At 41.9% G+C, this 13,686-nt stretch overlaps 1 protein-coding gene across 2 annotated transcripts in view; it reads right to left on the reverse strand.

The window, feature by feature from the left end:
- Positions 1-325: 325 nt before the first annotated feature.
- bbs9 (Bardet-Biedl syndrome 9) overlaps positions 326-13,686 on the reverse strand; it is a 157,432-nt gene continuing 144,071 nt past the window's right edge. For both annotated transcript variants that reach the window (XM_072668459.1, XM_072668458.1), the window contains one exon: positions 326-2,365. In XM_072668459.1, coding sequence (XP_072524560.1) covers positions 2,115-2,365 — 251 coding nt within the window. In that variant the 3' untranslated portion in view covers positions 326-2,114. The remainder of the gene's footprint in view (positions 2,366-13,686) is intronic.

The raw sequence follows: 13,686 nt of genomic DNA on the forward strand, positions 1-13,686 counted from the left end.
AGTCTCTACATTTAGTCCTAAGAGATCTCAAGATTAAATGACTAAGTATCTATTTTCCAGCAGTATAACAATCAGGACGATAACAGAACACCTAAAATAAATCAGCAGACTTAGTGAAGTGGCTCTGAGGGTGTCCGGTACATTGCAGTGTGTATATATGGGTCTTTTTCTAATTAAGTCCACCTGATTTCATTTCACACTAAGATTTTGGTTTGAACAGATACAGCAGTTTATTATTACACAGTCAGTCACACAGAACATAGTGCTGTACTCCATTTTGGCCTTTCAAAGCTGCTATAAAAAGAATACAAAACGATTTAAAAGCTGTAATCAAATCATTTATTCATAGTAACTTGCAACAATGGCCCTGGCACTATCTATAACTATACCATATGTCTAAAAGTATCCAGACATCCCCTTTACTTACTGAATTCTGGAGTGAAGTGTTCCCAGAAAAGTAGAGACAAAATCTCTATTAATATCATTGATTTCAAAAGAAATGTTGAATAAGCAGGTGTCTGCAGACTTTCGGACATACAGGTTTTACTTGTTTCCCAAGAGTTCTTGTACACTACAAATGAGTTGAAAAACAATATTTTGCAGTATATAAATTCTCTACCACTAATGCAAGAACATCAAGATGTTGGATAAGTCCTGAAGTATAACCAGTTAAAAAAGAAAGATAAAAAGATTCCCCTTCTGGCAAGGTACTCCACATTGGTCCTGCTGTACTTCTCAGAGTCTACACCCTATTCTATACATTCTGATGCTGTTTAGAAGCTGTGAAACGCTCTCTGAGAAACAACTCGACAGACATCAAACACACAACAAGATCTAAACAACAAATTAGTACATGAATTAAATTATACTTGAACCTTTCACTTAGATCCTGAATCAAAAACCATAAAGGGATTACACAGATGTCCAGCATATACCTCCCATCTCATTCAACTGACAACACTTACACTCTAAGCACGTTCAAACCTACATTACACAAAGGAAGACAGACAGAGGTACACACAGCATGTAAATGATCAGCCCCATACGTGGGATTGTCACTGCTTGGTTTAGTGCACCACATATGCTGACTTAATGTCTACTGTCTCTAAAGACCAACACACGGCTTCTGGCTGTTTTATGTGGTGTGTTTTGTATGTAAGAGACGAATGTGAGGGAAACTGACACATTTATATGCATATGTACACTACCATCAAAAGTTTGGAATCACTGTATCCAATGCTATAAAACCAGCTTGCTTGAAAATATTAGTATAAAAAATGGCTAAATTGTCACTAGTTGATTCCCAAAAACCTTACTGTAAAAGATATTACTGGATAAATAAAAAATAGTGTACAGATCGAGAGACCGACAGAATGAGAGAAAGAAGTGGTGTTGAAGGAGAGAGTGGCCTCAGTAGACCCAGGCCTGCTGGCGGGTTGGAAGCAGTTTATTCTTGGAGGTGGGGGGTGGCTTGGTGGGGCGTGGTGCCTGTGAGGGGGTGAGCGAGAGAGACTACGGTAGACGTCACGCTGACCCTGCGTGGGTGGCTTGGTTAGCACTGTGGGATTGGGGCTGGATGCGCTGCGGGCCGCACTGCCAGACTGCCGTGTCTAAAATAAAAATAAACCTCCATCCGAAAATGAAGGTTCCTACTTGCTCCAGTTTCCCTCATGGAGGGGAAGGTTCACAGTGTAACACGTGCTTCCATTGCATGATTTACCTGGCGCTAGGCCAGTGCAGCCAGACATTGTATGCTGTGTGCGCTATCAAATGCTACACCTTTCACACTTCACAAATGCTAGCAACATTCTTAAAAAATAACTAAACGGTTCTTGACTTGAAAATATATATATCACACACGGTTCAAGGAACAAACTTTGATTTGTGGACTTTACACTAGGTGGAGAATCTTTAAAAAGAAGGGATCTTCTCACTTGTATGTCTCAAAAAAATGGTAAACCATCCACTAAAAGGTTCTATGTTGAGAAGAGGTTCTTCTACGGTATCGCTCCAAGGAACTTTTTTTTTTTTTTTTTTGGACATCTTTGTTTTTAGGAGTGTGCAGCTAGTAAACATTTATATAAACCCTGTACACATGTGCGTGCTGCATTGGGTCAGCCGTCCCCTGCCTCCGGCTCTTTCTTCTTCTCTTTGACCTTGACTGAAGCCTTTTTGGACACCTTCGTTTTCTCTTTGCCTGGCTCCACTGCAGCCTCTTTGTCCTTGCTGGACTCTTTCTTCTCTTTCTTCGACTCTTTGGAGTCCTTGGTTGAGTCCTTCTTTAATTCTTTCTCCTTGGATGACTCTTTCGAGTCCTTTTTGCTCTCTTTCGACGAATCCTTCTCTTTCTTCTCTTTTGAAGATTCTGTGTAAAACACATAAAAAAAGAAAACAGAGCATTGAATGCAAACATTTTCCATAACTGATATACCGTCACTGTCTTAAGAAAACCTTCAGTGACCTTCAGTAGCACTTTACTAGAGTGCATCTTTCATAAGGCTACACAACACCTACAGAAGCCTTGCATAATAAAATAGAAATAAAACTATGCAAACATTTAGAAAGGCTAGTCTTAACATGCATCAGTTGTCATAGCACATATAAATGACATAAATTGGCAAATGGAAGCTTTATAACAACTAATGCCCATTGTAATAGGACAGTGGTGGCTCAGTGGGTAGCGTGCAAGGTTGTGGGTTGAAGCTGCCACCGTTGGGCCCTTGGGTAAGGCCCTTAATCCTCTTTGCTCAAAGAGGGCCGTAGCATAGCTGACTGATCTGACCCTGGCTTTCTTAGCTGGGATATGTGAAAATCTTGAGACCGGGACCCACACAATAACATCACAATAGCTTGTGGGCAGAAGTGTAAAGGACAACAGCAAGGTGAATTATTATTTCCACTTTATCCATTATCAGCTGAGGTCCGGCGGCTACATTTAGAGGTCGGAGATAACATTCAGGTGTGGAGTTTTACCACTGTAGACAGACAAATAAAAAGTGTTAGGCAGACAAGAATATATATGTATATAGCTGTGACCTGTCAAGACAGGACACAGGACATAGCCAGTATTAACATTTTCAGGAATTTGTTACAGTAGCTCTTCTGTGGATTTAGACTAGTGGAGCTAGCCTTCACTCCCCACATGCATTAATGAGCCTTCGGGTACTCAAGACCTTGTAGCTTGTTCACCAGTTGTCCTTCCTTGTAACACTTTAGGTATCCATCACTTACCACCGCATACAAGGAACACCCCACATAACCTGTCTGATGTTTTGGAGATGTACTGACCCAGTTGTCTAGAACATCACAGTTAGGTTTTTGTTAAGGTGTCTGAGATTCGTATGCTTGCCCATTTTTCCTGCTTCAGGGAAGATCCAACCCTTGACAGGAGTTATTAGTGTTATCACATGAGTGGTTTTGATGTTATGGCTGCTTGGTACACACAGAGAAAATAAACTTGGGCGCACACACGTTTAAAACTGTGAATACTACGCCAGTTGTCTGTCTAGGACTGCAGTAAGGCTGTGGCGTAATTAGGCCAGAATCCACTGCCAACGTCTGAGAATGAAAGGCTACAAATTTGACCCACTGAGCTTCTCCGTCTGTCTGTTTCTCTCTTGGTCATCCCAGCTCACTCCTTCTGGAGTCTAAGGGGGCAAAGGGGGTGTCTGAGCAAGAATGAGGCGCCAAGTGCACAGGTGGGAGGATTGAGGCTTGTCTCTGGGGGTTATGGGTTTTTTTGTTGGTGTGTGTGGGTCAGGGCTCATCAGTGCCAAAGGGGATAGAGTGGAATGATGCATCACTGTTTAGAATTTTAAGTTTATAATTATATATACTATATCATTGAAAGTACTGCTATCATTGAAAGTAATATATATCAACTTTCAATGATAGCAGTGGCAAAGCGATATCAACTGAAGAAAGCACGACCAACAACCATCAGTGTGCAAAGCCTGATATACAAAGTGGCGGTAACGCTTCACTGCAGTGTGACACAAACAAAACTAAATGAACCTAAAGCACCCGAGGTCCTGCGCAATTTCATCTCCTGCTGATAGTGAGTAACTAACAAGCCTCTGGCTAATGTCAGCCTGGAAATCATCATTTCAGTAAAGGTAAGAAGTGTAGTAAAATGTATGCCATTCTGAAGAAGAGGTTTGATAATAAAATGGTAAGGTTGCGGACTAAAGATGTTCAATCATCTCAGAGAGCATCCAATGTCCAATTTGTTTTAGGACTGTTTTAAAATGTATGCCTGCACATAAAAATTACCATTAGTATTTAATGAAGAAAAATAATGTGACACTGATGTTCCAGCAGTTTATGCAGATATGCCCCACACAGATTCAGCTAAGACTACTGGAAATATTGTTAGAATCTAGAAAACAGAAAAATTTAATATGTGTAATAAGAAGAATTTGAAAATAAGTAAACGATACAAGAGGCATAAATAAACAATTAAAACCTTTGTCTTATATTCAGTTCACTTTTTCAGCATTAATTGTAAGTGAAATAAATAAATCTTTTGGAATTTTCAATTTCAGATTTCCAATGCCATTATTTAAAAAAATATATTTGCAAAAGAGTAATTATCAGTTTATTAATCAAAAAAGTCCTTGGTAGATTAATTGATCATAAAGGCTATATTTTGCTGGAGATCTAGTTTCAATCCTGTTTATCCTACATATATAGTAAATGTTAGATGTGTCCAGAATAACAAATAGTGCTGTATGATTCTAAAATCATTGTTTAATGCTTTACATCATTAATAATTAAGTTATAATAAAATTAATTTCAAATCCTCAATGCTGAAGAGTAGACCCCAAACCCTGGGGCATATCATTTACAGTAGATCCCCCTCACTATCTGCTTTGTACGTCTTGTCATTTTTCAGAAGGTCACCAATTCATTATCTATTTCGCTGTTGTGGCAGAAATTCAGGCTATTATTTCTTAGTTAACCTTTTATGCTCAACTAGTGGTGCCAGAGTTGCACTCTGCAGACTAGCAGACAACCAGCACAGTTTTAGCAAAACTGAGAATTTGGGCTAAAATCAGTTTATTACTAAATAAAAATGAATAAAGCACATTACACTTATGTTAAGTAGTCTGCATATGATTGACAGACGTTTGTTGTGTGCTGTGACTGACGGAGAGTGACAACAGCACCTGACGCATAACAAAAGGAGTGTGCATGCTTAAACACACACACACACACACACACACACACTCAGATCCCTCTCAACAGCTGATGGGCTCAGTGATAAGGTGAGGACAGGGCCATCTAGTCCCGACGATCTCCATTGCTTATTAACATGCAAATAGAAAAGGCTTCATAAACCGATGCCGATGTTCTCCTAAAGGACAGTAAAATCTTGTGTGAGATGCGCTGCCAGAAATAACATACGCCATAAGTAAATCTGAGATTATTAAACAACTTTAGATGGTTTAAAGGAAGTGTGATGATTAATGCGTGAAGCTAATTGCTGTGGCATAAGCTTTCATTACATGTTAGTTAGAACAGTCTCTTAGCCAGAGAGCAAAATCCCAAGAAGCTTACTGGTCTTGGCTGATTAACTACATTTGGGGTAAGAAAAATGAGTACATTTGATTTTTAGCTGAACTGACATCTTACAGCAGTCCTGTTTGAAGTCATAACATAAATATGAAGGCCCCATTTGTATGCCCATAGAAAAAGAGAGAACCCAAGTCAGGGAAACCTCAAAGCTTGAACGAGTTCCCACACAGCTATTTAACCAAAGTGAGAGACAATGAGACATAAAGAAATAAATACAAAAGAGAGACTTGTGAAAAAGCCACATGGGCCAGCAAAGCAACAGGATTCGTGTGATCTGGGGGCAAATGCGTCTATAAAGCTGCAGTCTATATAAAAACAGAAGTGGTTTATTGTGTGTAAGAGCCCAGCTTCAGGAACTGTTTCCATTCCTGACTCAGCGAGAGAGCCAACACCAATCACCAACCACCCACACCCTCAGATCTTTTACAATTACACAATACACACTTAAGCACAGGACATGCATGAGCTGAATGAAAAACTCTCCTTCACACATTCAAACAAACTAGTACTGGACATTTACACCATGCTTATGTTCAGCCAGTGTTATTTCTTTTGGACGCTTGTGTAAAACCTAAATTAAAAACTAGGAGCATGGGAATGTGAAGATGTTTTATGCATGTGCACCGATCAGCCAAAACATTAAAACATTGTGTAGGCCCTTACTCATGCTGCCAAAGCAGCTCCCTGAACCATTAAGGCCTGGACTCCAAAAGACCTCTGAAGGTATCCTGTGAGTTAGAAGGGGAGGCCTCCATAGATCTCATCAGTAAGCATTGGACCCTGTCGCCAATTCACAGCTTGTCCTTCCTCTGAGCACTTTTAGTAGATATCGACCACTGCATAGTGGGAACACCTCACAAGACCGGTCTGATGTTTTGGAGATGTTCTGACCCAGTCGTCTAGATGTCATAGTTTGGTTCTTGTTAAATAAGCTAAGATTCTTATGTTTGCCCAATTTTTCCTGCTTCCAACATCAACATCACCTTCAAGAATTGACTGTTCACTTACTGCCAAACACGTAGAGCCTACCCCTTGAAACCAGGTCATCAATGTTATTTCTAAAAGGTGGATATTCAGAGTGTCGGGAGCATTGCTGGTCAAAATTAACTGCTAGTTATGAAAGGGTGGCTTAACTGCCTGTTTTTAAATTGTGAGAAAAAGGGAACAATTCAACAAGCAAAATTTATAAATATATAAATAAATGTTTGAGCGATGCATAGAAGAACCACTTTTACACCAGTTTTACAAACTTAACATACAATTCCAATGAGTCTAACAGAACTTTTTAGAGATTCTCTGTCAAATGTTTTTTTTTTTTCCTCTAAATCCTGAGATCCAAACCAAGGAGCACTGAGGAACTGTGATTTTAACAGTGTGGTTAATGATGGCTGTGCGAAAACAGATAAAGCAAAGAAAACAATACAACCTCCTGCAGACAAAAACTACAGGCCATGCAGACTAAACACACCTTCCAGCAAGAGTGTGTACCAGGCCACAGATAGAACACAGATGGCACACAGTCCTGTCCTGTGTCACCTCACACGCTCTGAATATGCTGCTGCTTCAAAGTGGCATCAGCCTGGTACAGAGGATTACGCGTGTGCGTCTCTTCTGCAGTGCAGTGATAGCTCCTCAGGCACCACGGGTACATGCAGAAAGGAGGGCAGCAGTAAACAGGCTGATAACAGCGTCCGAGGACAATGCGCATATTGCTGTTTCAAAGAGCCGATTTTCCGCTCGGCCGGGTGTGTGAGAGAGAGGGCCAAAGACCCCACTGGAGCTCAGAAGCCCATAGTCAAAACACACACACGAACACACAGAGCGCCTGCATGGCCCACCGGACTGCCTCCATGCGGGAGACTTCAGCGCTTTTCCCACTGTTTTATAAATACAGCAGCTCCGCTGGCCGGTGCGTGTGTGTGTGCTTCATAGCCACTGCGACCAGCTAAAAGTGGAAACCATGGGAATGGGTGCTATCCGCAGTGAAGAGGTGTCGTGGCTGTTCTAGCCTTTTAGAGTGACTGCATGTATGTGTGTGTGTGTGTGTGAGGTGGTATAGACAATACATAATAGGACAGAGTTGAAGAATCACAAATGTGAACAGATCCACTTCTTTCAGAGCAGTGTGAACACAAACACTTAAACTTTCATTCACTGTATGTACAAAAGTATCCAGACACTCATTTTAATGTGAGTGAGTTCACCCATTCCTGATACAGTCTACAAGTCCCTGTGCCCAATGTCATCTGTTAGCTAGAGTGTATAGTATAAAGCCCTGCAGCACTGGGCTGTAGAGCAGTGAAACTGACTTTAGACTCTAGAGTGCTGGAGCTCTAGTCAACACCTCTGGGATGGGTTTGAGGGGCATTTTTGTATAGCTAATCCTCCATTATCAGTACCTGATCATACAAATGCTCTCATGGCAGAATGCCATCAAATCCTCACAGAAATCTTCCTGAATCTACTGTAAGGTCTTTGCAAAAGAATAGGGTCTGTACCAACAGCAAAGGGAACACACTCTTGATTTAAAAGCAACTCTGGAGGAGCAGGTGTCTATAAACTGTTGGATGTGTAGTGTGTTTTTCTAAATTGGATACATATCCCACACCAGGCTATTTTACTAGGTCATTTATAGTTGTACAGTTTCCGGGTATCCACAATTCTGTGATCACTGCCCCAAACGGTGTACTTACAACATCTGGCTTGGGCTCGAACCCACGACCCTGAGATTCATTGAAGAATCGTATGCTCTACAGACTAAGCTAGCTCAGTAAAGACGTTCTTCTTTTCACATATCCCAGCATAGAAAGGACTGGCTCAGAACACAGGATCAAACATGACAAGGTACCTATAGAGCAAAGAGGGTTAAGTGCCTTGTTAAAGGGCCCACCAGTGGCAGCTTAGCAAACCTGGGTATCGAACCCACAACCCTGTGACCAATAGTAACTCAGCACTCAACACGGTGATCAAAAAGGATCTTATGCAGTCATATGCAAGCACTATACATCCATATTGGTCAACATGTCAGCAGTGGCTTTAGCTTGAAGCTAAAACGGGAGCATGTTGGAATAACCAATAATGTGATCCTAGCCCAAAAAAAACAGACTAGCTTGTACTGAGCACTTCTACAAAAAGAGCTGAAATACCGATTATGCTAAAGGCACTTGCACTTGAAAGGCAGGAAGCCCAGCTAGACTGTGTGTGTATGTATATATACACACGTGTGGGAGGGTCTGAGAATGTGAGGAGAGACCTTCCAGGAAACCATGTCAAAATCAAGCCACTTATCACATAGTGGGCAAATATGTAAGAGTCTTCTCACTGTGATTGTGTGTGTATGTGTGTTTATGTGTGGAACAAACACAGGCAATGGGCCTGGAGTGTGAAGAAGTAGAACAAACATCAATTAGCACTTTTTACTCCACGTATTTAGAGAGTCTGTTGTGTTATACACTCAGAGAGAAGAGCAAACACACTTCAGTCTTAATCTGTCTTTACACACTGATCTCTTCCCCTGAAACACCATAGACTGTCTACCAGTATACACTTCCCAATGATGCATGACTTCTGGGCAATGTGAGGGCATAGGAGTATAAAGCCCATTTAGGGTTCAGTACTGCTGAGATGTGGTGGGATTTAACCCGCCAATAAACAACAGCAAAGCATGCCGTAGTTTTATATTACTAACTGACACTATTTGGACAAAAGTATTGGGACACACTTTTAAATCAATAAATTCAGGTGTTTCACTCCGTGCCACTGCAACATGAGTGTATGAAAAAGAACCCCCCCCCATCTGCCTTTACACACATTAGTGAAAAGAATGGGTGGTTCTAAAGAGTCAGTTGGTGAAATTTCTTCCCTCCCAGATAATCCACCATCAACTGTGAGTGGCGTAATTGAAAAGTGGAAGCATTTAGGAACCACAGCAACTCATAAAGGTACAGGGTCACTGAGCAATGAGGAGCATAGTGCTTAAAAGTCACCAGCGTTCTTCTCACTCAATAACTGTGGAACTCCAGACCTCCTCTGGCAGTAACATTATAACAAAAACTTCATGCCATGGGTTTTCCTAAGCTCGAGTGGAAATGAGAGGAACGTGGCAGAGTGTTTTGAACGTCTGAAGAGCCGATGACTGTAATACAGCAGTTTGGGACATTGGCTGCAACAGTACATGCAATAGATACAGTAATGAGTCTGCTGCGTGTAACTGCAGTAGAGTGGTAGTAAGGGACTAATGTGTCAAATCAGTCACTGGTCTGAGTCATCCATGTCTGGGACTTCTCAAAACACGCTACCTCTGCTTCGCATTCAGCAATGTGCTCCAACATGGCAACTAAATAAAAGTGGACACGCAAGAACACACACACGTTTTTCAAAGAGCACGAAATTCTCATGACGAGATGCTAGAAACACACCATTCAGAAACAATGGATGCTTGTTGACTTTCCAATGTTCGAGGCCAATAATGCTTAAGGAAAAAAGGTGCACACTCAGGAAGAGAAAATGACCGTGATATGACCACTAGAGACCCGAGAAAGAGGGTGGAATAAGCAAGAAATTCTAAATGCTTGGAAACATGGCTGGCAAGAAGAACGACATGACCAGCGAGGCCAGCGCTTCAGAGCCATGTTCAGCTTTTACAAATTCTCTTGTGAGTTTAGCTAGCAATAGACATTTTCCCATCTTTTAAACAGAAGAATAGATGAATGCTGCAGTTACTGTGATATGATTATTATATTACAACAATCAGATCAGTCATAACATTAGTTAGTACATACACAGAAGTGACCGGTGACATGAAAAGCATTGATTATCTTCATCTACAGTGGGTCCTGTCAAGGGTGGAAATATCAGGCAGCAAGTGAACAGTCAGTTCTTGAAGGTGACGTGTTGAATCAGGTAAAATGGTCAAGCGTGAATCTAAAACAATTTGACAAGAACCAAACCGTCAGGGCTAGACATCTCCAAAACATCAGGCAGGTCGTGTGGGGTGTTTCCGGTATGCAGTGGTCAGTTCCTACCAAAAGTGCTTCAAGAAAGGACAACCAGTGAACCAGCGACAGGGTCATAGGTGGCCAAAGCTCGCTGATGCTCATTGAGGCCCAATTCAGAACTTAACTTAATTCAGGACTTAAACGTACAGGATCTCCTGCTGATGTCTTTATTCCAGATACCACAGGACACCTTCATATGTCTTGTGGAGTCTGTGCTTATATAACACTGTATATAACGATACAGCTATTGTTTAATGCAATCTACAAGACGGGCTTTGTGAGTTTAGAATACTATATTAGTCCTACTTCCAACGAAGCTGCTTAAAAAGCAAAAAGAAGTTCTTGAACAGGAATCCAAACTGTCCTCAAATTCAAGAGAGAGCTCTAGAGGAACCCATGATAGGCAGGAACTGGATGAAGCACATTTAGAAGTTCCAACTGCTTGTTTACACCATTTCTGTTTGTAAACGGCAAGACAGATCTCCATATATTGACCCATAAAGTGAGAAGAAACGGAAGAATCTCTTAAGCTCTTGAGGCATCTGTAGAGAATAGTTTCCAACAGGAAATGCTTGCATGCAGTGAAGTTAAGGAAAACAACAACAACAACAAAAAAATTCCAGTGTGGCTTTTAAGAGTTTAGGATGTTTAACATGACCTGGGTTTTCTTCACTGATCTTCTTAAGTCTTGTTGCACACTGCAAGCTTGACATTCAGCAGAACGGAACATCACAACTTCTGGCACAAGATCGAGCAGGTTGTTATGGGTGACCGAGTGAATGTCCGCTCGCTGACCGTCATTTGCGTCTACAGAGCCATTCAGGAACAATTCCCAGTTTTATTGGTCACTTTGCCGGATGCACTTGTTGATCAAATGGGCGGGACTGAGGGTGACTTCTCGGCAGATAGTAGCTTATGACAGCCAAACCAGACGGGTTGTGGTTTGCGTATTTGGGCAGACTTGGGGGTGGACAGGATGGAGGGAAGGAGGAAATGGGTGAGTGAGACAGAGAAAGAGAGAGAGCGAGAGAGAGAGCGAGCATGGCTGAGCTGCTTTGCTGACTTGGTTTTTTAATACTATTCCTGAACATGGAATGCGGGCACGGGGGCAGAGGAAGCCAACCATGCTGATCTGTTCACATAACTCATAAAGAAGCTTCTTAGCACTGAGTAATTAACTCGAGGAGAGACTTTAGCACACAAGCACACACACCTGCGAGACGTGTGTTTACACAAACAACTGGACTAAAGAGATGCATAAAAAGATGTGTACTATGGAGTTTGGCACTTTGGCACACTGAGCTCTTCTGTTAAGAGCTGGCAGAAGGAAATCTGACTTTCTACTGCCAGAAGTAGGACAACCTTAGAGGACATACCGAATTCACGCAACCTGTAATCCACAACTCTGACAGTCTGAATTTGGCCTCCGATTGGCCAGAGAATCGGAATCCATAAAAAAATGCCCTCCCGTGCGTTCATTCTCTGTGCTCTGAACGTTGATGCAACAGTTAGCTCTAATTCCACTAGTTCATCTAACCAGTAAGTAAAACACACCAGTCATACCGGCCACACACTTGCTCGTTGAATCTCTGTGTGCTAAGGACTAGTCAAGATGTCTGTGTCAGCAATGGGTGCAATTTATAAGAAAAAAAAAAGTAGCTGAATGTTTTCATTAGAAGGGGTGTCCACAAACATTTGGACATATAGTGTATTTTATATAAGGTAAAAGGTGCACATATTTGTCATTGTACAGTGTACACTGTATATTTGTTCAATATTTGCTCATTCATATTAGAATTAATAGAAACAATATTCTTACATTGTGTTCATCATTAGAACTTCTCCAGAGTTCTCCTCATGGAGTCTAGTATTCTCTAGTTCTCCTCAGATCAACTCCTGGTTTGGTGGTAAATCAGGTGAGCTGCTGCTGCTGCTGCTGCTGCTGCTGCTGATGATGATGATGATGGAGTTGAACACATCCTCCACACTGTGCTGGCTGGACTGGGGGGCGTCCAGGAGAAACCTGGAGGAACCGAGCTCTGTTCTTCAGACTAGTTCACCGACAAGATCTCACTACTTTCTTCAGAATGAGAAGCTCTTTCATTTTTACTGGATTTATATTCACCTGCATCTGTTCTGATGAGATCTGGAGGTTCTACTGTAAAACCCCTCTTATTGCTGAGAGACGGGGTTAAGAATATTGTGCTAGGGGGCCTCAACATCTGCACTGTATGTCCAACTTATAAAGAGCTGTTACTGGATAAGTCATTTGTAGGCGTAGATTACTTACTTAATTATTGTTGCAACAACCTTCATATCAGAGAAAATGAGGGCGAGAGGGAACGGGAGAGAAGCTGCTAGCTGAAAGGAAGCCTAGCGCTGGGGAGCTCAGGAGGGTGTGGTGCAAGTGTGATCATTCCCGTGGTCAGTGGAGATATTTTCTCTCTTCTTGTCTACGCCCTGGTACAAAACTTCTCTCCTTCACACACTCACTCTTGCGCACACACACACACACATATATATAAAATTCCAGTTCTGCCTACTCTCATACAACTTGCAAAGTCTGCATTCTACCCACACAGAGCTGAACCACATCTAAGAGAAGCGATTCAAGTGGTAGGCCTCATGCGCGTACACACATGCAAAATCCTAAGTGTGTATTCGCACAAGAACACACACACACATCCACTTTGAGACGCACTTAAAAGCACAATTTGGATTTGAGTACACACACAAACAAATGATAAAGATACCACACACACACTCATACACAAACATACAAGGCCCAAACACACATGCTGGATTTCTGCAGTGCTAAGCTGAGGCGGTGTGTCTCTGGTGAGCCACTAGCTTCCTTTGTTGCGGCGGCGGAGGCAACGTGTATGAAAAACGCTGCAGGAATCTAAATGGGTTTTACCACTTCGCTGCTCCACACTGGCACCCACGACCCCTCTCAACCACCGAGCCGCCGGTTTCACAGAAATCTAACCGCCAGCACACACGAGACCAAAATATGCATATGCCTGTGTTTACAAAAACATCATTTTCACCCCCTTGGTCTCATTCCTGCACATATTTCAGCCCCCCTCCCCAAAGAAACCTCAAACAGGTG

The sequence above is a fragment of the Salminus brasiliensis genome, chromosome 23, assembly GCF_030463535.1.
Source record: "Salminus brasiliensis chromosome 23, fSalBra1.hap2, whole genome shotgun sequence".
NCBI classification, from domain to species: domain Eukaryota; kingdom Metazoa; phylum Chordata; class Actinopteri; order Characiformes; family Bryconidae; genus Salminus; species Salminus brasiliensis.